At 40.5% G+C, this 22,385-nt stretch overlaps 2 protein-coding genes across 9 annotated transcripts in view; both read right to left on the bottom strand.

Moving 5' to 3' along the window:
* Window positions 1–879: 879 nt before the first annotated feature.
* Window positions 880–2,532, bottom strand: rassf10b (Ras association domain family member 10b). Its single transcript, XM_037449492.2, has one exon. The coding sequence runs from the start codon at window positions 2,371–2,373 to the stop codon at window positions 1,081–1,083; it is 1,293 nt and encodes a 430-aa protein (XP_037305389.1). The 5' UTR covers window positions 2,374–2,532; the 3' UTR covers window positions 880–1,080.
* A 2,795-nt stretch (window positions 2,533–5,327) lies between these two features.
* Window positions 5,328–22,385, bottom strand: part of tead1b (TEA domain family member 1b) — a 41,950-nt gene continuing 24,892 nt past the window's right edge. Inside the window, exons 4-15 of one of the 8 annotated variants that reach the window (XM_037489237.2) lie at window positions 19,214–19,278; window positions 16,763–16,825; window positions 16,610–16,672; window positions 15,362–15,373; window positions 14,380–14,511; window positions 14,074–14,120; window positions 13,919–13,977; window positions 12,753–12,871; window positions 11,339–11,512; window positions 9,332–9,472; window positions 9,041–9,193; window positions 5,328–8,237 (exon numbers count right to left, since the gene is read on the bottom strand). In XM_037489237.2, coding sequence (XP_037345134.2) covers window positions 8,124–8,237; window positions 9,041–9,193; window positions 9,332–9,472; window positions 11,339–11,512; window positions 12,753–12,871; window positions 13,919–13,977; window positions 14,074–14,120; window positions 14,380–14,511; window positions 15,362–15,373; window positions 16,610–16,672; window positions 16,763–16,825; window positions 19,214–19,278 — 1,142 coding nt within the window. In that variant the 3' untranslated portion in view covers window positions 5,328–8,123. The other 7 variants (XM_037489247.2, XM_037489229.2, XM_062561760.1 and 4 more) reach the window with 7 other exon arrangements.

Here is a 22,385-nt window from a genome sequence, read left to right on the forward strand (position 1 = left end):
GTGTGTGTGTGTGTGCGTGTGTGTGTGTGTGTGTGTGTGTGTGTCATGTACTCCTATCTCTGCGAGGACCACTTTGAGTTTCAGACCTTGACAATGGGGAACATTTTTTGGGAACTGAGGATATTTTGTTTCTACTCGTAAGAAGAGAAATGTACTTCAACTGCTATCGTCCACAATATGAAAAATGACCTCTAGCTCTACCACAATTACAAATGAGACAATAGCAAGAAAAAAGCATTGGGAGAGAATGGAGTTTAAGTGCTACAAATGTTTTTTTTTTTGATGTAATGTCAGAATGTGGTTGTTGCAGCACATGTTTAAAGTCAGGTTTGGAGAATGTATTGTGTCATCGAGTCTCAAGGTGCCTCCCTTTTCAAGAGACAAAATGAATCTGAAATACCAGTACACGGTTAAGCTCTTTCACCACACACTTTTTTTGGGTTAAACTGTTGATTACTTTGTTCGTGAGAATACAAGCTACCACACAGACATGGATCCAGCAGGAAGGACGACCTGCGCTCCCTCTCTCGCTGTACGGAGCAGCGTCCTGCATGGGGTGCTGGATATGTGTAGACTAATAAATATCATAGAGTGGGGGAAACATCAGAGTCTAATGTCAAAGACATTCGACTGTCATTTCAGCGTGACATTATTATGACTCTTTGATTTTCAGTCCGTGTCTGGCTTACAGTGAACACTGATATCTTGTTCCCAATGAAGATCACAAAGATGTTTGGCTGCCCAGGTGTTTGAGGTGTGTATTGACATGGCAGAGGTTGACTGATTTTGGCATCTTGGTGTTGTCTGTATTCCTGACTCCAACATCCAATCAAAATAAAAGAGAGTAGAGCAAGAAATGAGTTCAAGCTGCAGCTTTTATTTCTTTGTAATGTCAAAACAACTTTATTGGTGATAATGAACACTTAGCACCCCGCCAAATAAAAATAAAATAAATGGAAGATATAAAAATAAATGAACATGTGAGGATTGTTGGGAATGCGATACAAAAAGAATGATGTTGACATGTTTACAATCAAAGTAATCCTTCAGACTGTGGAGGCCTAAACAGTCAGATGAATCCTAAACCAGTGACTCCCACACAGGGTGGCAGTCTGAGTCCTGACTATGCAGAGAACTTAAGCCAGTGTCTGAGTCGTCGTCGTCCACACTGTGAGCTTTAGACGGACCCCTGGCCTGCTCCACCCACTCAGTTTTCCTCTCCAAAGCGCACGTCACTCCCGTGTCATCACCCGCCCCGGACCCACATCTCTCCTCGTTGACTGCCCCGTCCTCCATGTCCAAAGTGTTCACTTTCTCCAGCAAATCCCTCATTTCCTTCTCCCTCGCGGCGCAAATCTCCTGGGTCAGCTCTAAATCGCTCCTAATAGCTTCTAAATCCGCGTTGAGGCGCAGGCCGACGTATAAACTCGCCTCTAGTTGCGTTCGGGTCCTGTCCTCTTCCCAAAGCAGCTGCTCCTCTGGCGCTGCGTGCGGCTCGGCGTCTTTGCGCCGCCGCTGCTTCCTCCGCTGCATCCAGCGGTGGTTGAGCTCCTGCTGGACCTGCGCCGCGAACACGTCCACCAGGGCTTGCTTCTCCCACAGCTCCTCTTGTAGTCGAACCACCTGCTCGCACCGCCGGACGTACTCCTCAAAGCGGGCAACAGTTCCAGGTGAACACACGTCGCCTCCGTCTCGGCGGGGAGGCTGAGGGGCATCTACTGAATACGTGTCCTGCACGTAGTTAACCCCGTGTTTTTCCATTCGGTCGGAATGCACCTTCGCCTCGCACACCTGGATGTCTGCGTCCAGCTGTGTCATCCTCTGGACCTGCTGGCGCATCGTGTGGTCCTGAGAAATCACGAGATGGACCAAAGTTTCGATCTTCTCCGCGGAGGACGCGTCTCTCGGCGCCCTCTTTTTGTTGATCTTCTCCAGCTTCCTGAAAGCTTTCCTGACGACCCGCCGGTGTTTCTCGGGTGGGATGCTCCCCTCGGGAGACCGCGCGGGGCCCTTGGTAACACAGGGCCTGTGTCTGCTGAGCACCACGCGCGCCTCTGCGCTGCGGGCTCCGTGGGTGGCCAAAGACGCCTCACTTCTCACCAGCGCAAACGTGACGTTCCTCTGCTCCTCTCCCCACGCGAACCACAGCCGCAGAATCTTGGTTTTGTTCGATAAGGTCCTCTCGAAACCTCTCCACTTCTCCACTATGCAGTAGGAGTGAGGGCACGGGGCGTCGGGGAGGCCGCGCCGTGCGTTCTGCTCCTCCAGAAGGACTTTGACAACATCAGTGCAGGCTGTGCGCTTTGACAAGCCGAAGACAAGCTTCTCCTCTCGGCAGACCCACACCGAGATTTTACCCTCCTCTGCCTCCATCGCGGATGTCTGATAACCCCCCAATAGAAAGAAGATATATAGAAAGAAGAACTTAATTCCGCATGTCCGTCAAAAGCGCTGCCGTGCCATCTCCTCCGCGTGCATGCGCGCCGCGTCCGATGCGCTGGGTGTTGCTGATGGAGATGAAGGGTTTAGGGTCCTAAGCGTCCTTCTGTGCACTTTCCTGGTGCCAAATCAAGGACTGCCCTCACGAGACTGCCTCTGCTGTGACCACATGACTTCCACCCACAAGCGTCAGCGGCCACTAGTTGTTTGTCTTTGACAAGGTTAATTATGGTTAATAAAATATTAAAGCGGCTGTAGGTTATAAAATGGGTTTACAAATGATCCCTTCTTATATAAAAACCAAAAAAAGGAGAGGATCCTTTTTCCAAATCAAAGCGCTTTAGCTTTGTTAGCTGAGGGAAACATCTGGTTTCTTTCTTTCTTTGAATGCTTGGGAGAGCGAATGGAAAGCCAGTAGAGCAAACTCATAATAAAATGCATGCAGCACCGTTTTTAAAACAATGTTGGCTAAAGTCAAATGTATAAGCACCACAGTTAAGCAAGCAAACATTTAAAGGAAAGATAACTCATAAAAGACCATTTCTAAAGAAAAAAAATCAAAATATTGCACTCAGTGGAAACGGGAAAATATTAATGGGAATTTAACACAGTGTAGGTGTGAGCAGTGATTGTGTAACAGGACTGATTTACCTGTAATTCCAGCTATCATTGCAATTTTCATTACAGAGTTGACATTGACTTTATACATGTATGTGGACACATAAAATGTGACGGTGCTAACTTAACAAAGGTCTGTTTAATGTGGCTCTACGATTTAAGTTTCGTCAGGAAAACTAGTTGTAGTTGACCCTTGAATTGAACCGTATAACATTGTAATCTTTGTTTTTAATTTGTTTCTATGGATGACATATGTCCAAAAAATGAAAAACTGTCATACAAATACTGTCGGAAGAAAACATTTTTTGAATCTAGAGCAGACACTTCATGCAGTCCCCAAGGTCGTGTGGCAGAGACACAAAGAATGTTGTATTGAGGGATCTGAGTGGAGGAGAGGTGACCTTCTGAGTTACGCTTTTGTGTTCAATGATCTGAATATTCAGGGTCAGTTTGCTTTTGTTTATCTGAGTCAGAGTGGGCAGATATTTGATTGTATAAAGGACAACTTCAGATTGTGGTGAGGATATAGCCGAGGGTTGGAGACGGTCAGAATATCTGAATGTATGAGTGTGTCAGCTAAGACTCTGCTGCTTTGCTTGCTCTTGATATTTTCTGATGATGTGTTTAAAAGGAAAATTATCTTTTTTTATTCTATCATTATTTTGAGCCTGTTAGCTTTCTTGTCACATTGACCCTTTAGGATTTCGGCCTTGGTGAGAACTGAATGCGATAGCTTGGATTTCAAAGCACATCAATGCTCACATTTGTCTCCAAGAAAGGCCTGACCTCCTGAGTTTTGAGGGGTTTCGAGGTTGCTGCTTGTGTCCCTGCAGGAGGCTTGCTTGAGGCTTGTAATGACCATGCGAACATCTTGGATAAGAGGTGAGGCAGCTTTTGTTTGTGCATCTTTTGGTGTTAAAATACATGGGGATTATTGCCATGTGAGTTCATGTGAGAGAGGTTTCTGGTTGGTATACTGTGAACAGTCTTTTCAGACGAGAGCCAGAGCAATTCTTTGACATGTGAAAGCACACAATACTCTACATTTTACAAAGTGTTAACTGGATTTGCAGGGATGTCAATTCTCAGCAACTAATCTAAAAAATGTGTCGCCAACTTGTCCAATGAAACTAGCAATCTGTCTGTTTGTTGCGGTGATCTCATGACATCACGACAAAGTGGCAGCTGTGGAAGGTAAGTAGCAGCATCAGCTCCAAGCAAACAGACCATAATTCAAACAAATGTCCCTAAATCTAGCGAGAAACTACAAAGAGACGCCCCTAAAATAAATAAGTTCAAGCTAAGCAACAGCCACAGGTAAATATTTTTTCATTTATTTGTATTAGTCTTTGATTAATTGATTTCTGCAAGCCTATCATTGCAATGCATCATATGGATGTAGTGCAACCTCAAAGCCAAATGCTATTACAATTGGTAAGCTCGCTCAGAGCACACAGATGTGCACTTGAAAGACTAAATAATAAATTATTTTGCTTGCATTCAGGAGGTTTTAGTGCAAGTGTGATTTGTGGATGAACAAATGGTGCGAAATTAAAAAACGATTCAGTTTATCCTCATCCTTTTTATTTAACTCTGTCAAGTATGTCATTAGATATCATGGAGAAAAAAATCCTTTGGTTTAGTGTTTTAAATGTTATGATTTATGTGACTGCATTTGAATTACATGCTAGATAAGATCTAGCGGCTCCTTAACAAGTTGAACTCAAAGTTAAATGAAACCATCTTCTTTGAATTAAATAATGTCTCCCTGTAGTGATGGTTGCTGTTGTGATGGTTTACAGTAAAATATTACACAGTGGGTTTACATGTGAAACGGGGACACAGGCAGATCAACATAAAGCAAGTGACAGGCTCCATCTACTGTTGATTTGACGTTTCTGCAGTTAAATGAGGCCTCGTCCACACAGATTCATGTTGGACTGCTTTACCAGCAAATACTCAAACATGCCGGTTGCTTCAGAGCATAAATGTTTAACTGAAGTGACAACAAAAGCAGGGTATTAATTTTCAGATTTATTTAACTTCAATATTGTATACATACAAAGTATCTAGAAAGCTACAAAAGAACTACAATTATCATAATGTCACGGAGCAAAGACAAGACCGACTGCAGAACACAGAAACATAGCAGAGCTGCTTTTCTCTTCTTTGCTCCAAAACTGTACTGTCATGGATACGAAAAGATATCACACACCTGTACCAAGAAAAGCGAAGATATATCATTTTGTACAAAGCACCTTTTTACAAAAAAAAAGTCTGCACACAAAACCCAAATGTGTGTATGACAACTATATGTGAGCTGTTTGAAAAATCACTTTAAAGCCACCATGTGAAAATGGTCATAAAACAAGGTACCAGTACCTACTCTTTTGACGGAATTACAAATAACAAGAGCTAAGCTGCTGATATGTTCATATTTGTGATTCCTCACGTTTCTTTTTTTAATGTGTCCATTTCATTTTAAAATCAGTCCTCCAGACATTCATGTCAACCAAGTCATTTGAGTGTTTAAACATGTCAAAATGTACCAGCAGTGCAGCAGCCACATCATTATACCATCTTATCGGGCTTGCAATATGCAGACGATGTCATCACAAAACCAAGAACAACTTTTTACAAATACAACAGGAAAACATCTAAGTAATCAATAAATGTGAACAAATACACAGGGTAAACGAAAGAAAAGAAAATACCACAGTGGCAAAATGTGGCAAAATACTGAATGATTGAACTTTATCCGACATGTGATCAAACAGAGACATTGCCTGCAATTTTTTTTTGAGCTTTTCTTATTAAAATACCTCATAATTGTAAGTTTCTCTATGGCCATTCTGGTGAAAAGCATTAACCTGCACGGCCATGTCCACAAAAAATTCACTTTCTGGTTTTTGAAAGAATTTCAACCACATGAAAAGTTATACAATTTGTAGTGTATAATTAAATACAAATTCCCTTTTGGATCTGAAAGATAAACGATCAAATCTTGCGTCGGCCCGTCGAGGACATCACAGCTGTGTCTGCTGCATCATCAAAGGTAACGTGGCGATGTTTTCACACCGTGCGAGTGCGTGAATGCAGGAGAGAGGGAAACTGAACGTCTCCCAAAACACACTCGGACCTGCGAGTGTGCGCGGCGCCAACAGCTGCGGTGTCCACGCCAGGAGGCACCCTGCACGCCGTCAGTGGCTGTGCGTTTTTAGCAGGTCTTTCAGTCTTTGAACTCCAGGAAAGAGATAAGTTTGATTTGTGAAATCAATGAAAATGAATGTTTCATTTATCTTTTTTTTTTTGCTTATGACAAGCTTCCATCCTCCTGTAGTAATTATCCTTTAAAAAGGCAATGTGGTGATTGGTTTAACTTGTGTCATTTTTGGTCTGGCAACATTGAATTTGTACTTTCCGTTCAATCTTTTTGAAGCTGGACATTTTATACCAAAAGGCACTTCCTCGCTACCATGCAGGACAGGACAAAAGAGTAACTGTATCTCTGTATTTTTGGTCTTTTACAACAGGAAAGGCAGTCAGTCTGTGTTTATAGCACACTTGTAGAAAAGAAGGCTGATATTTTAGGAACACTTACAGCATTAGAGTAAAATATAACTTGTTTTATAACTATTTCTGAGCTGAATTAAATTAACACACGTCAACAAAAGAGCACTGCCTTTTAATAACGTCAACAAAAACTACTTCTAGGAGTGTACCGATTGTAGGAAACATTACTTCTCAGATGTGAAGATGTACCAAGTAACATAGCAGGGATTTATTTTTTTGGACTTAAAACAAAGTCACGGTAAATGTTAGAGTGTATACTAAGGCACTGTACATCTACACTTTGGCAGACGGGATTGTACAATTCTTACACAATGCAAACAAAAGAGTCTTCCTGCGTAGTGATCACAGTTTAAAGGGGCATCTTTTGGGAGTTCTCACAGCTTTAACATGTTTAAGGCTCGGAATCGACGTAGGCCACAAAAAACATGTCAGCGTAGCGTGACAACGTGAAGGCAGCTCCACCCTGGTTTGGAGTCTTTTTACAGCAGCATCCCGGGGGGGGGGGGGGGGGGGGGGGGGGGGCGACGATATGCTGAGCCTTTAAGAGGACAAAGCCACAGCGTACTGAACAAGGCCTTCTTTCTACACGTGATTTGTAGTGTGCTGATCGCGTATTGTTCTAAAACCACAGCTGCAACAGAAATAATTAAGCGTTACGAAGGCAGTCCAAGCGGGGGAACAAAGTGCTTTTGGACAAGATGAGTCCGTTTCGAGTACTTTCACCTGTCTAAAGTTCCCCCATCAGTTGTCACAAAGAAACGAGTTGTAGCGCAGAGATGTTTAGCACAGGACAAGACCTCCTACATGCAGGCAAAATGTTGTTAGTACTTTCACAGTGCAACAGTTCTGTTGTTAGTGTCTAAGACTTGGAGTGCTTCAACGGGGATAAATAAACTAATGAAAGCAGAGTTGTCTTTTTTTAAGAAAAGGCAGTAAATATGCAATGTTCATAACCACTCGCTTCTAACTATCCATGTAGTGTTTTCTTAGTTTAGTTTCTTTGGAAAATCTATTGGCTGTTGGTGCATGACTGAATATCTACAGTATGTACGCTCACACATTATGAACTACAGACACACGAAACACACTCAAACATATTACACAGACCACATCAGGCTGCTGAAAGAAAAGGTCAGCATCCTTTTTTTTTCCTTAATCTACATAACAAAGCAGAAGAAGACACATATTTCCATTTACCAAATTAATATAGTAAATTCTTTAAAAACAGCCACCTTTATACCCAAAACAGACCAACTCAACATATTTATAAACGAGAATTCTCGTATTCAAACATAAAACAACTGTACCGTAATTCACAGCTGTAGTCAAATAACAAACACTTTATATTAAAACGAATTCATAACAACTGACTTCACCCAATACCATGACCAAAAAGCATTGTCGGTGTGACTTTCAGGTAGAGGCACTGCCACTTGTCTTGAGGTTGGTAAGTCCATGTAAAGAGGAGGGATTAAGGGGAAGCTCAGAGCCTCTCATTCCTTTACCAGTCTGTAGATGTGATGCTGGGCGCCGTGCTCACTGTTTGACACCTCAAACACACACGCCATGCACAGCAGTGTCTCCTGCGTGTCCCTATTTGTCACCACCTGCAAGAGAGCACACAGTCACTTTCCGGTGTTGAAGTACAAGTGTTCAAAGGGTTTGCCGTGGTTATAAAACAGAAAAACGCAATCAGGGAATCGGTGTGTAAAAATGTTTTCTTAGGTTATTATTACTTGCTTCCCGAAACCATGGGATTTGAGGAAATTTGTGCCTTATTTAATTTTTATTTAAAAATGTAAAAATAAATAAAACCCAACTTTACATCACAATGAATAAATTATTTTAATATAAATGTAGAATAATTCAGTATATGAGGGAAGAAAAGGTAAAACAAGGTCCATACTGCTATTTCAGGTTTCTACAAGAATGTGCTAACATCGTTTAATGTTTAAACAAACACAGGATTGTTCTCATGTGAATGTCCCTCCTCTGTCTGAAACACAGTGTAGTGTCTCACACTGTTACTTCACGGAGATGCTGAAGTATCAGTTCCTCCTGAGCATTTTTAAGCTTCAGAGGTTTTTGGCCCCGTTTGCCCTCCTGACTATGCCCGTCTTTTAATTTGTTTTTCTGTTTTTTTGCCCTCTCTGGAGTGCTGAATGACCCCATGTGATGGCTAATAACAGATGTTCTTTGCCCCTATAATCCTCAGTGTCCCCCTGCAGATAATGAGGCTCCTCGCACCGAGTTTCATCCCCTGTGGAATGAGGGCAACGCAAGAACAACGAGTAGAGCTCCTCTCACGGCCTTCTCCTCCCCCCACGGCCCACCCTGGCAGCAAAGGCAGGAAGTAGAATGGGAGTGGCGGAGAGGGATCTTGCCCACTCTGGTCAGTGTTGGTGATTACCAATAAGATTGTGAAGTTCTCCAGCACGCTGTTCATCATATATTTTTCTGGCAGATGTTTTAGCTTGTGGATGAAGTTGATCATGTATTCGCACATGGGAGACCGACTTATCCGGTAGACAAAGCGTCCGTTCTCAAACCGCGCATATTCAGTCTGAGGAAAAAGGGAACAAAATGTATCAATCAAAATAGTGCCTGACCTAAAGAAGGATTGGGCTCGTGTAGCAGGCTAGTTAATCACGTCCTGGATTCATTGTTTTGATTACCATGATGAAAAGATTTGAGTTCATACCTCAACTTTCTCAACCACCTGCTTGCCAAAGGAGCAGACCTTTGTTGAGCAGGTAATGGTCATGTTCTCAGAGCTTTCGTACTGACTTGTGACACCGTAGAAAGAGCCAGTGTCATCTTGAATGCTGCAGTTCAAGTCCGCCTGGAAGAAATAGAATCGATAAAATGAGAAATCGGTGGCAATTAAAATCTAAATTTAGGTTTGGAATTTACAGGAATAAACAAAGCACACAGCCACGGTACAAAGAGGAAGTGTATTAAAATGGTAAAATACTAGTAAGGGCAATGGTGACAAGGTGAACAGAACTAAATAGCTATAAATATGTTTTGGTACAGCAACATTTGCGAGGTCTTTCATACGACATCAAGTGAGTATGTGTGTTTATTCTTTGGAAGGTTACACCCATTTAAAACAAATATATATCAATGATCACATTTGTAACAGCCACGCAGGGGGATTATCTGTGACATACCGAAATTATACTTCCAAAAGGTCAATATTTAGAAAATCATTAATTATAAATAAACAATCTAAATATGGATTGCCTTTGACTGATTTTATTAATGATCAATGACCAAAATCCATCAGCGGGACATTTGAACATAAAATAAACTTAGCGCTCTCTGGTGGACAAACTTAGTAATGGAGACTAAGCTAAACTCTTACTAAATCTCCAAAAATCCACTTTGTCATTTTATTCTGCAACTTCTTGTTAAAGGCCGACATGTAGACTGATACCAAAATATCAAACGCTGATGTATTAATCTAGTCGATACCTTATTCTATAGTAAATGTGGGCATGTTGGGGTCATGTAGTGGTCACATGTGGGTAAAAGTAAGGAAATCAACAGCCCTCTAAACCCGGCTTTTTAAATGTCCCAACATTTTCCAGCAATATAAAGCAGAAAAGGAAATGGAAGAGCTGCTGATGAACGGTGGTTAATGGAGAATAACGACGCATCTTCAGTTTTAGAAAACGGGAAATGATTCCTCTGTTGAACCTGCGATATAATATTTGTATTATATTTTGCCAATTGGTAACAAGTAGTTATTGACATACATCTTTGAAGTTATTTACACATCAATCATTTACGGAGCAAACTTATGAAACATTCTTTGCTTGGGTCTCTACTAACTCCTCGTTTTTTGACTGCAAACTACAAAGACAAAGTAAACATATACTATATATAAAGTGCATAACATCTGCATTCTAAAGGACATCAGCATTTGGTTTAAATGTGGCATCCAAAAATGTTCTTTGTCACTGTCTAATAAGGAGCGGTTGAGATTAAACATGTATATCATATATCAAATGAGAGGATCTAGGCCACATCTGAAGAAGTATGTAAATGAGTCCATATTGGAAACGAGATTCTAAAGAGGATTAAATGAATTTACGTTAAAAGACTGATTATAAAGGTCGAACTGGTCTACTCCCGGAGTGCAGCCTTTCTATGCCCTCAACATCCTGTTCATTATGGATTCAAAAAGAGGAGACGTCCTCCTACAACATTCTCCTCCTTCATTAAGCAAAGTAGTTATACATTCATTATTGTGCAGATTCGGTCTTTCATTTGAAATTTAGATTGGTCGGTCACTTCAAAAGGAATTTGAGGGGACTTGGCCCAAGTGCATACGGACCTACTTTGTTGGCTGCCGCTAGTTAGCATTTTGCATCAGGGAGGAAATACATGCAATGTTTAAACAGCCATTAGGAGTGCAACCAGGTCACTCTATTGTTTGGAGATATTACATTGAATTAGTGACTGCTTTGATCAAAAGCTCTTCTGCTATGCAAGTCCAAATATAGCCGAGTGCATTCTGCAAACATTAAGGGAGCAATCTGCTCGGTTTAGACTGATTACAGCCAATCACTACAGACCAACCTGTGCCGAATGTTCCCGATTCTGCCATCAAACATTTCACAATGATATTCATACTGATGTGCGTATAAAAAACACAGACATTTTATACAATATTGATGAATCCTGCGGCTGTAACACTCACCCAGAATTTTATAAGGAAGAAGGAATTCTGAGAACCTTTTCCATACAGCTCCTTCAGTCCGCCTTTCTTCTCTGGGAATTTGTCATAAATCTGCCGAATATCCACAGACTCCAGCAGGGCGTCACTGTAGGAGTGATTTGTCTGTCCGATATGTACAAATAGGTGTTTGTTGTACTGAAAGAATAGATAAGGTTACAAACATTAAAATATGGCGCTCTAATTCACAAATCATTAAAAATGACCTAAGTATCAATATCAAGTCATCTATACAGAGAGGGTTAATGACACAAAATCAGTATAATAAACCACTATAATAAACAAGAGTTAGTAGGAATCATATTGGGTAACAATACCACCTAATGGTGATAACCCTGGGCAACACTGCTTTTTATTTTGCCGTCTACATGGTTTTATGATGTAAAAATTGATTGTGCTCCTCTGATTCCAAGGTAGGAATGACCAGATTGCTTCACGCAATTTCTATTAACCTAAGAGTTTGTGACTTTTTTTTTCATAAGCAAGAAAGCAATTATAGCAAAAATCTCAACATTTGTGTCCGAGATGGATCCATCTCTATGTGGTAAATTAGGCAAAGCCATACAGCTAAATAATTCACTCACTCAGAGAATTACTCAGTCTCCACTTGCAAGAAAAGCAACATTTTTGCAGAAGGAAACTACAATGAACCCAAATTGACAATACGGAATGCAATTAGAGTGCTTTATCTTTGAAAAAAATAGGTTTCCTCTATTCCATCAACTTTTCAAATGAGAATATTTGGATTGGTTTAACGAAGTGGATAAATGTTGTGGTCTGTTCGAAAACATGACGCATAGCAAAAAGGCAGAAAGAGAAGCAAATGAGAGAACAACATTTGATTTTCAGGAGGTTCGGTGACCTTGTGGTGACCACATTAAACGCTGTGGTACTGCACTTGAGTTTAAAAGCTCACAGAGCAGCCTGTCAAGTGTGTAGCCTTTAGGGCAAATGCAACAATTTCAACCATCGGGCTGAATGTAAGAATAATGGCTGTTGTCATGCCATTGTAATGACAAAAAAGTGCTCACAAAAAAAGTGGACAAACATTAAAAATATTCCTAAAGCAAACAAGAAATGTGAGACTTGAATTTGTCACTGTGTGAGACTCTGGATGGTCTGGCTGAACTGAAGGCTGTCACGTAAATACAGTTTTGGCCTTTTAAGGTACTGATTAATATACAGCCCCTCATTATTTCTGCAGGTTTTTGTGCCGAGTCCCTACAGGCCCTCAGCTTGTTTTGGCCTCCTCTCAGTTGACTCTGTGCCTGGGAAAAGGTCCCAGTGAATTCATAGAGGAAAGGCCTGGATGATAAGAGGTGGGAATGAACACCAAGAGATAGTGATACTTCATGCTTTAGTTCAATGCTCCACTCACTGTATCTGGGTCTCTCTGTTGCTCCAGGAAGGCGGAGAACTCCACCAGTCGGAGTTTAGATGTTCCGATGGAGCGGCCCTGCCATGCTGGTGCCGTTGGAGCTGCTGTGGGCTCGTAATCTACGGTAACGCAACAATAACACAACATTTGTCCTCTGCTAGTTGTATTATAGCACAGATACATTTTGTTAATTTAAATTTGTCTGATCAGCTTCAGTGACGGGTTTGTCCTGTTGTTCTTCTTCTAGTTCTGACCTTCTTTACTTACATTTATAACACAAACCATGTGTACAAATTGTACAAGCAAAAGAGAAATACATCTTGAAACCAGGTTCGTCTATATTTTTTTCTTTCCAAAGTCTAGTCCAAGATCTCTGTCTAATAGGAAGAAATATGTATTCATGGTTACAAGAAATTAACACAACTGAAATAAATCCCCACTCTTCAAATGATAATTTTTCAACTTTTACACAGGATTACAATGAGTCTTACATCAAAAAACACCACAACTAACACCTATACAAGCTGTTAAAACACTAGTTAAAGTCATCCCTCTCAACAATCAGTTTACTTAAGAAAGGTGCGGGGTGGTGTCTGTATTTGCCTGTAGTTTAATATTTGAATGTGTTTTAGACATTTCTGGGCATCAAACGCAGTGACCACATCGTATCCACGCTTCCAAGCGCAGGACTTCAAAATGCAGAGCGGACAAAGCTCGTTATACAACCAGCTCGGAACTGGGGTCGTCTTTCAGCTGCTCGTAAACAGCTAAGCTGTGGTCATGGGGGGGTCCATCAGTGTTGATCAATGGTGGGAAGGGGCGTTATTGTAGTATTGTTAAACTGAAACCAAGAAATGACACTAATGCTGCCTTTACTGATAAAAACGACAGTTCGTTAAATGTTTTAATTTAAAAATAAATAAATAATAATTTGAAAAAAACCTAATATTCCCTCCTGCTGCTACAGATGCTGCTAATTCTGTGTTTTATTTTTGTTCCCATCTTTAAGCATTTAAATCTCCTTCTATCAACACATTTGTTTTACAGCGAGATAATCTGCCAATGTTCCTAAGAAAACGAAATAAATAAATTCAACGATATGTTTTTTACAGAGAAAATTGTGCATGTTATTGGATATGTTGTTTTCTAATCAGGTAAATTCTTACTTGAAATGGCTGTTGTGACTGGCTGGATGGGATAGGCTTGCTGAGTGAAAGGCTTAATGCTGGAATAGAGAATGACAGGTATATGAAACCAACTATAGAACCTTAAGAGTTTTTGTAAATTCAGAAACCTATTTTTATTTAAGTTTCATACTTACTCTTGTGAGGATCCTGGCTGTCCGGCCGATATCATGCCCTGCCATAACTGGAGAATTACATATTTTAATAGAAAACAACCGAGAAGGTACAATTGTGATAAAAGACAATCACAGCTCCATGTTCAGTGGATGTAGTTATCTTGACTAACACTCCACTTGATAATGTGCTTATCAGATAGTAGCAGTTATGCAAAGCTGTGGTGTGTAATGTGATTTGGCGCGGGTGTCAGCGTGGTTGGCCCCATGGCTGCCGTGGGTGAAACTGGACAGGATGGATCAATAGCGGGGTGACGACAAGGCTCTTACCCCTGCTCCAGGAAAGGCTGGGCGCGGGATGCCTGGCAGGCCCAGCTTGTTGTGAATAGCCGTGGCAGAAACAATCTGAGCCGAGGACATGGAGGCCATGCTCTGGAGGGCTTTGTCCTTCACGGCTTGGTCCTTTAACAGCAGTCACAAAAGGCTTAGCTCTCGCACACAAGGGGAAGGTCGGGCATGTTGTAGAGGTAGCAACAAACAGACTCCAAACAACACACTAAAAGCATCACCAATCTCACAACAGTACACTGCAAGCAGGTTAAAAGAGGATGCATGTGCATCACGATTTAAGTGTTTTTACAGGAATGTGCGGAACAAGGACGATTAAATTCCAATATACAGTGCGAAAGCTGCGGTATGCATACACAAAAGTTTGATTTTTGACCATTCTACCAATAAAATACTTTCAAAACCTCATTCAGCAGCATTTCTAGCAAGATTGCGTTTGTCTGCAAGTCAAAACACATCCACACATTGTCGAGAATGTCTAAAGTAAAAACTGAAGGATAAAAAGACTCACTTAAGAAACCTTCACTTCTCTAGTTAGTTCCTTCTTTTTTTAAACAAGTAGTCTTTAAATCATCAGGAGATATCCAATTGTAAATGGCCATGTGCACATTCACTGTTGTTGTTTAAGACATCGTCCTTTGTTAATGAGGCATTCGCAAAGTTGTTTGAAGTCATATTGAATTTGCTAAGTTCAGGTACTGCAGGAGAGTGCACACCTGGACACCCAATATGTTCTAGCAAACCCATGCAGAAGGTAAGCATGCTGCCAACACATGCCGGTGGTGCAGAGTCAAGCTACAGCATGATAATAGCATGATGACACAATGAAGAATAAACACTAAACTAGAAAAACATCAACTGTGTCGCTATGACAGGAGAACAAATGCAAAACTGGCAGCTGAAGGAAAAGGCAGCCCTAAATAAAATTAAAAGACAACATTACAAGCAGAAAATGAGTACTTACCATGCTTGTAACCTATGTGCAAAAAAACAAAAGTTTGTGGTATATTAATTGTTGTTATTCAACATTTATCAATATAATGGTTATCTGCATGACAAACCTACCAACATCAGTAAATGTACAACAGTTACATTTGTGAAGCCTTCTTGACACAGCATAACACAAATGTGGAGCAAACACCTAATAAGGGTTTTTCTCTACAATTTCCACAGTTTTATCAGTAGTCGTTACTCAAAACAACAGAACAATGATGCAATGTCTGTAATTTCACAAAAAATGCTTTAGAAGTCAACACATGAAGTCGGCTCTCCAAGGAATGAAGAACATTGCACATGGGTGGAAACATTTGATATAGTATTATTCATTTAAAAAAACTTAAAATACAGGTCAATATTATTCCGGATGGCTTCTTTCACAATGCTTTTTCCCCCCATTTGAATTGGCCATTGTTAAAAGCGTTCTCCAGGGATTTTGACTAAGTCAATTATTGTTAATTGCGATTGACTAAAATGCTCTGAAATGAGGGCATCTGGACTGGGAGGTGGGAAAGCAGCTGACAGCGGCACTGTGAGGACGGAGAGGGAGGAACAAGAAAGCAGAGAGCATTTCAGCAAGAGTCAGCCATCAAAACCGATTTGCTTAGACCTTCAGCTCTCGGCCACACATCACCAGCCAATACCAGCATGCTCCCTGACATTTTACTAAATTATTACAAATACACAGAGGATACCATTTTAAGTGTGTCCAGTAAATAAACCAGACGGATTACTTTACATTACTTATACATAATAATGTGTAGGATTTATCATTTATTTTGGTCCGTCAATTTGGTCCATGCAGATAATTTTTAATTAATGATATAAAATGTGGTACACATATTCATGATCTCCAGAGGATGAACCATAAAAAGGAGACTTTTCGTTTAGTGCCCCCATCAGGTGGATGTCTGTGGTTTTGAGGGACATGACTCACAAACTATTCCAAGTATTGTCATGAAAACGCTCGTAAACATCCAAGACTTGAGCAAAGGACAGTAAAGAAAAGTGAATAAACGTAGATGAGAACAAGCCGGTAAAGAAGTCAAATTGGACCGAGAAGTTTAGAGGGGGTTAGAGAATGTGAGCAGACTACAGTCAGCGGATCATCTGGGTTAGCAGGAAGCAGAGGACCAGGCATTCACTCCGTCACCACGGGAAACAGGAAGTTAAGTCTCACAGCAACCAACAAGCCCAAAAGCAGAAAAGCGCATACCTTTAGCTTGGAATGAAACTCACGAGATTTCCTTCTGGCAAGAACCTGAATGTGACTAGACACCTGCGGGGTAGGGGAGGGGAGGAAAACAAAGGAAGAGCCTGTAACCATGGCAATGAAAAGCCCCCTGCAACTGGGCAAAGCCAGACGTACCTTAATGACAGCTTGGATTTCTCGAACTTTCTTTCTTGCTAAGACCTGTATGTGACTAGACACCTCCATTAAAAAACAAAACAAAAGAGAAAACGTAGAATAAAAACACAAGAAAAAACAAAAAAGTATAAAATGGATTATACATTTCTTTGTTAAACAGACACTTCATGGAGAACAGAAGCGTCTCCAAACCACACACCAAGCTAACAGCCAATAAAGCGTTATGCTGTGTGTTGTCGTCACTTAAGTGAACTGATTAAGGAGGATGCAGGCCCCTTTAGAACCCATTAAGAGCACCCAGATGCGATCTGCTGTGTGTTGAATGAGAATTGGCTGGTCTTGTATTCTTACGGGAGCTCGGCGAGGCATTTCACCGGCCAAGTTTACCCTGCTAAATCATTTAATGTTCTTACATGAAACATTGAGCAGTGCGAGTGACAGAGAGAGAGAGAGAGAGAGAGAGAGAGAGAAGTGACAGAGAGAGAAGTAGAAGTGTTTGGATGACAGCTTTGATGGGCGTCTCCTCTGACGCCGCCCACACAAATCATGTCAAAAGGGAGTTTTCCAGTCGGAGTAAAGTAAGTGATTTAAAAAGTGCTTCCTCTGCAGGTAATTATTTGTTGATGTTATTTCAAATAAAACCATTTTGTGCTATTAAGATCTGTCCGTCGGCCTGTGTTCGGTTTGCATATCTCGAGAATCGCTCATCTGATCTACTTCACACTTGGCATGGGTATTCCTGGAGGACCCAGGGGAGTGCTTTGTAATATATAGTGCAATTTGGACACTTGACCTCCTCAATATTAATAAACTTAATAAACAAGCAAACACCGCTCTGTGTATCTGCAGCGGGGGAGCGTTAAAGCCCAACTGCTATTCCATGGAGTCAACGAGCACAAGCGGCAACCCTAGACACAAACATTTCAACTCAAATTTGCTATATTTTGCCATAGTTACTTACAATACAAACAAAGCTGCAGATCACATCATGGGTTCACTAAATATAAAGCAATGACCAGGCCGGTTTTAAGGCGCTCCGTAGTGACTCGTCCATCTCCGAAAAGGATTTGGATTCATTTTCCAAATTTCAAAGTTATTTGAATTAACTGGCCACCTATTGGTAATCAAATAGATGGATAGTTCTTGCATGAAAACTATCAACACTTAATAAAGTGATACATTATCAGCAATCCTTAACAACACTCAAAACGTTCTCTCCTAAGTAAAACTATTAGCTGCAAGAGGAGCTGGTAAGACATGCATTCAAATACTTACTGTAAGGAAAGAAAGATGCCTTTTCAGCACAGTCTATTTAAATGACTATTTTACTATTATTATGTTGGTTCAATGTGGGGCTTTCAATTGATACTGTACAGTCTAATCAATAATACTGCATATTTGAATTTCTATGAATATTTTTTGTCCATTCTGAATCTGCAACGAAACCAGTATGTCTGTTTTAGGTAAATGCATTAGTATAATGCGTAAATAAAGTAAAATAACTCAATAAAAGGAGTTTACAGAGTTGTTTATTTTTTGAAGTGCTGTTTTTGGGGCCTTTCCCAAGTTATTCCTGGGTACAATCATTTGCAATGGTAATATGATTGAAAATGTTCCATCCAAAAGTAAATAGCTACATTTTTCACTAGTTTCTGGTGTCAGTGGTCATACTGGGGATTTGCTGTTTAGAGGGCAGACCAGTAAGTGGGTTTCATACTGTTACTGAAGCACCATCACAGCTGCTCATTACCAGTTAATATGAATACACAAATCAATTGCCCACTTGCATTTATTGTACTATGCTTCCTAAGAAAAACACATATACTGTATATAGGAAAGTTTAAGAGCCATGAATTATACATAATTTACATTAATTAAACATAAAATATTACAACGAAAACTAATACATTAATTGCAGATTAATTTAGGAATCTGAGCTGAACGCTGTGGTAAAACTTGATATTTGCAAAGCACCCAGTGAGTTGCACTCTCAGTCAATACTCTGATCAGGTTGTACCTGTTAAGGCTTCCACCTTCCTATTCATAAAGGCTTCTACTGCGACCAAGAGCACGACCTCCATGGTTTACTGATGAAGCAGAATACTTGGAACGTTGAACTACTGTGGCTCTCTTGTAATGCGCTCGTGTGTTTATGGTGTTATTGCCGCTGCTATATTGAATTTAATGAGAGTCTGCATTTTAAGGAGAAATTAGCTTTTGGAACAACTGCTACGATTTGTGTGCTAATAAGTAACAATTTTAGAAAATGTCATAATCTACGGGCATCATACAACACAGCAGGGCCGGGGACTCGTCAGCCCCAGAAGCCTCATTGAGAGCAAAGCATTGTGTTTGTCTCTTTCTAGGAACAAAAAGCAACAGTCTGCCGGCAGTCATATTTGACAGCCGTCTGACACTCGCGCCAGAGAGACGCCTCTTCTGTTGTTTTACCTGTTTCCGAGTCCTTGTCTTCCCGGTCCGAAGCTTGATGTATCGTGCTATCAACTCATTTCGACCTGGTGAGGAGAAAAATGTAAAAATGTGTTTTTAAAAAAGCAAAACAGATAATTGCCATCTCTAAATGGATTATTTTGACAGACTGATGTCGTAAAATATACATTTTAAATAATAGATATTTTAACCTGGCTTTAGTCACAAATTGAGTCACAGCTACAAAGCTACAACTTTCCTAGGAAGTATACAAATAATCTATAGCCAAGGCAAGGCAATTGTATTTGTATAGCACATTTCAACATCAAGGCAGTGCTTCACATCAAACCATTAAAAAATCCAAACATAAAGCAGGGATATTGAAAAATAGTGAAGAACATAAATTGAAATATAAAATAAAAACTGTCATTAATAAGGTAAAATTAAACAAAGAAAGCGGTAAATGTACCACAATTCCAAAATGCAGAAATGTTCAATTAAAGGGAGCAGCAAACAAAAAAGTGAAGCAAAATAATATAATGCAAACTACAACCATAACTGCAGGTGCATGCATATTGGAAGGTATGTGTATCTCCTAAACAAACCAGATCCAGTTTCCCAGTGAGAACACAAAGAGCCATAAGCATGAAAAAAAAAAAAAAACAGCACAGCCTTTCAAATTAATCTAATGCGGTCTCATTCTCTTCAAAGCAAGGCGCTTTGAAAGGAAACAGATCTAGCTGTTCATACTATTACAGGAAATAATGGCAACTGAATACATTGGGTCTGAAACATTGAAGCTCTGACTAAATAATAATTAAAGCATAGCTTTGTAGAGATTTCCAATTAACAACTGCTCCAAACATTCTTCTGCTTGGCTCCGCTCTAATTGCTGCAGCAATGCAACTGACCCCTGCTTAGCCCTTTCATATGGTAATAACATGCCGCCAACAAAAACTATTACTCAAATTATAGGTAAGGAGGCACTCTAATTATGTGTCCAGCTGTAGCCAATCAATGCCATGGATCTGCTCATCTCCTCTATAAAATGCACCGAACCCCCATTACGATGAAACATTTTTCTACATTCACATCGTCAATTAAAGGCCTTATTTTTGTTATGATACAATGGGACCACAATGTACCGCACATGTTCTAATAAGCAGAGTCTTTGGTAATCAGAAGAAAAGGCATTATCGATGAATTGCAGCGAATCACAGATGACCGTGTGTGACAGAAAGTATACTGAAAGGATACATTCCAAAGAAAGAAAAGAGCAGAATGTAGGAGACGTGTTGCATAATTAGACTTGATTAGATCTAATTAGATTAGAAAGAAAACAGTGATATATGCCAATATCTGCTTGTTGTTTGTGTAATGAAAGTATAATGAGTGTTACACTTTAGAAAGTGTTACTAAGGATTAAACCCTCTATATTGTTTGGTCCATATAATATGAGAAATGAGAATGTGCAGACTTTCATGTCATAGGAAAATAAAGAAAATCCTATTCAGAATTTTTTCTTTGTTATTTTAGAAATTGCAATCTTTGATACATGCAGCTCCTGGTGGCGTGTCACACCTACAGATTTGATTGGTCTGCCGAGCGAAAAGGGGGCGGGACGGGCCATGATATCGAGCTGCAGTTTGTAACAAGTTGACCCTGCAGCTGTTTTCCCATTGAACATTTAGGTGAGGCCAGCCAGCCTGAACCCAGCCATGTGATCTCACAGGACCAGCAAATAACATCTGGGGATTTACAATACGAGCCCGCCTGTCGACAGCACACGCAGTGCAAACTTTCCCAGATGACGCGCGGTCCTGCACTATTGGCACTATTGTCACTCCTTCGTACATCGTGGAAGCATAAGATGACAATACAAGCATTCATGCAAACTCCTGATTCCTAGATCAAAGCACACAAATGGCAAGCTGAAAGCATGTCTACTGTTGAATAATTCATTCTTTTTACCAAGCTGGAAAAAAAAATGCTTAGTGGTTCCTGTCTGGCCTGCGTTGCTTTTTTCTTGCCTGCCTTTGCTCTGCAAAAACAACAATTGCAGGGAAAAAATGTGACTGTTGTGTCCACATTCACACCTGAAAATGTTTTAGACACAACTCTGCTCGTTCCACCTGGCATTCATAAGAAGTAACAGTTTCCCACGAACTAATAAAGAAATTGTGCCACACAAATGGTACAGGACAGATTCCCTCTATGGCACATGAACTGCTTAAACGCTGATTCAATCAAACAAGATATTGTTGGAAAAGGAAAGAAATGAACTAAATTGGGTTAAAGTTATATGATGCAATGACACTCAACAACACTTTTTTCTTATGTGAATTGAAATGAGTTCACATGCATAAAGGCACGTTACTTCTGCAGCACCATCAACACATGGCTGTGAAAGTCTTTTGTAAATGCAGTTGATACGACATACGTTGGAAATGTATACATCTAAAAGTATGTTTGGTGGCTCGTTTTCAGAGCAAGAAAGGAGTTTTTGTTCAGACTGTGATCAGATCAGGATTGAAGTTATTTTGCGGTCAGAGGAACGCCTGTAAAACGCTGGTTGAACAGATTTTATTTCCCATAAATTCTTTGTTATGTTTTCAGCAAGCCACTCCTCACTGTAGTGGAAGTAGACTTGTTTTATTGGAGCGAAGCCGCCATCAAACCTTTTTCTTGTTAATTATTTACAATTAAAGTCCAATGCTATTTTGTTGCATTTCTTTTTAAAGGCTTTTATTTTAAAGCAGCACAAATTTTTGGTCTTCACCAGCTGTAACAGGATACAGCCCTGGCTTTCTATGCTCTGACTCAGATAGCTGGATTGTGCTGTGATGCATCACAGTATTTTGACAAAGAACCATTCAGTCCATTTCTATCCATGTATGTATTGACATTTTATTCTACAGTGGAACGCAGCCTGCGGACGCTTCTGCTGTGTCCTTTCGAGCCGAGCCCCGTTCTAAGGTTGTAGACTTTTTCCAACAGGGCAGAGTGGAGGTAAACTTTGAGAATAAAAAGTCATTCTATAGTGAGTCTGGTCTACTTATGGCCCTGATGTCTTTTTCTTGCATTAGTTTTGCCTGGAGATGGCTGAGGAAACTAACCCTTCATGGGGTGTTCCGGTCACTCCGCAGGAAACAGATTAGATGTGTCCAGTGTGACCCCTGAGCAGCATTTGTGC

The sequence above is a fragment of the Pungitius pungitius genome, chromosome 4, assembly GCF_949316345.1.
Source record: "Pungitius pungitius chromosome 4, fPunPun2.1, whole genome shotgun sequence".
NCBI classification, from domain to species: Eukaryota; Metazoa; Chordata; class Actinopteri; order Perciformes; family Gasterosteidae; genus Pungitius; species Pungitius pungitius.

Bases quoted from the DNA above. Each gene is read 5' to 3' on its own strand.
- rassf10b (XM_037449492.2), bottom strand. From the start codon at position 2,373: ATGGAGGCAGAGGAGGGTAAAATCTCGGTGTGGGTCTGCCGAGAGGAG.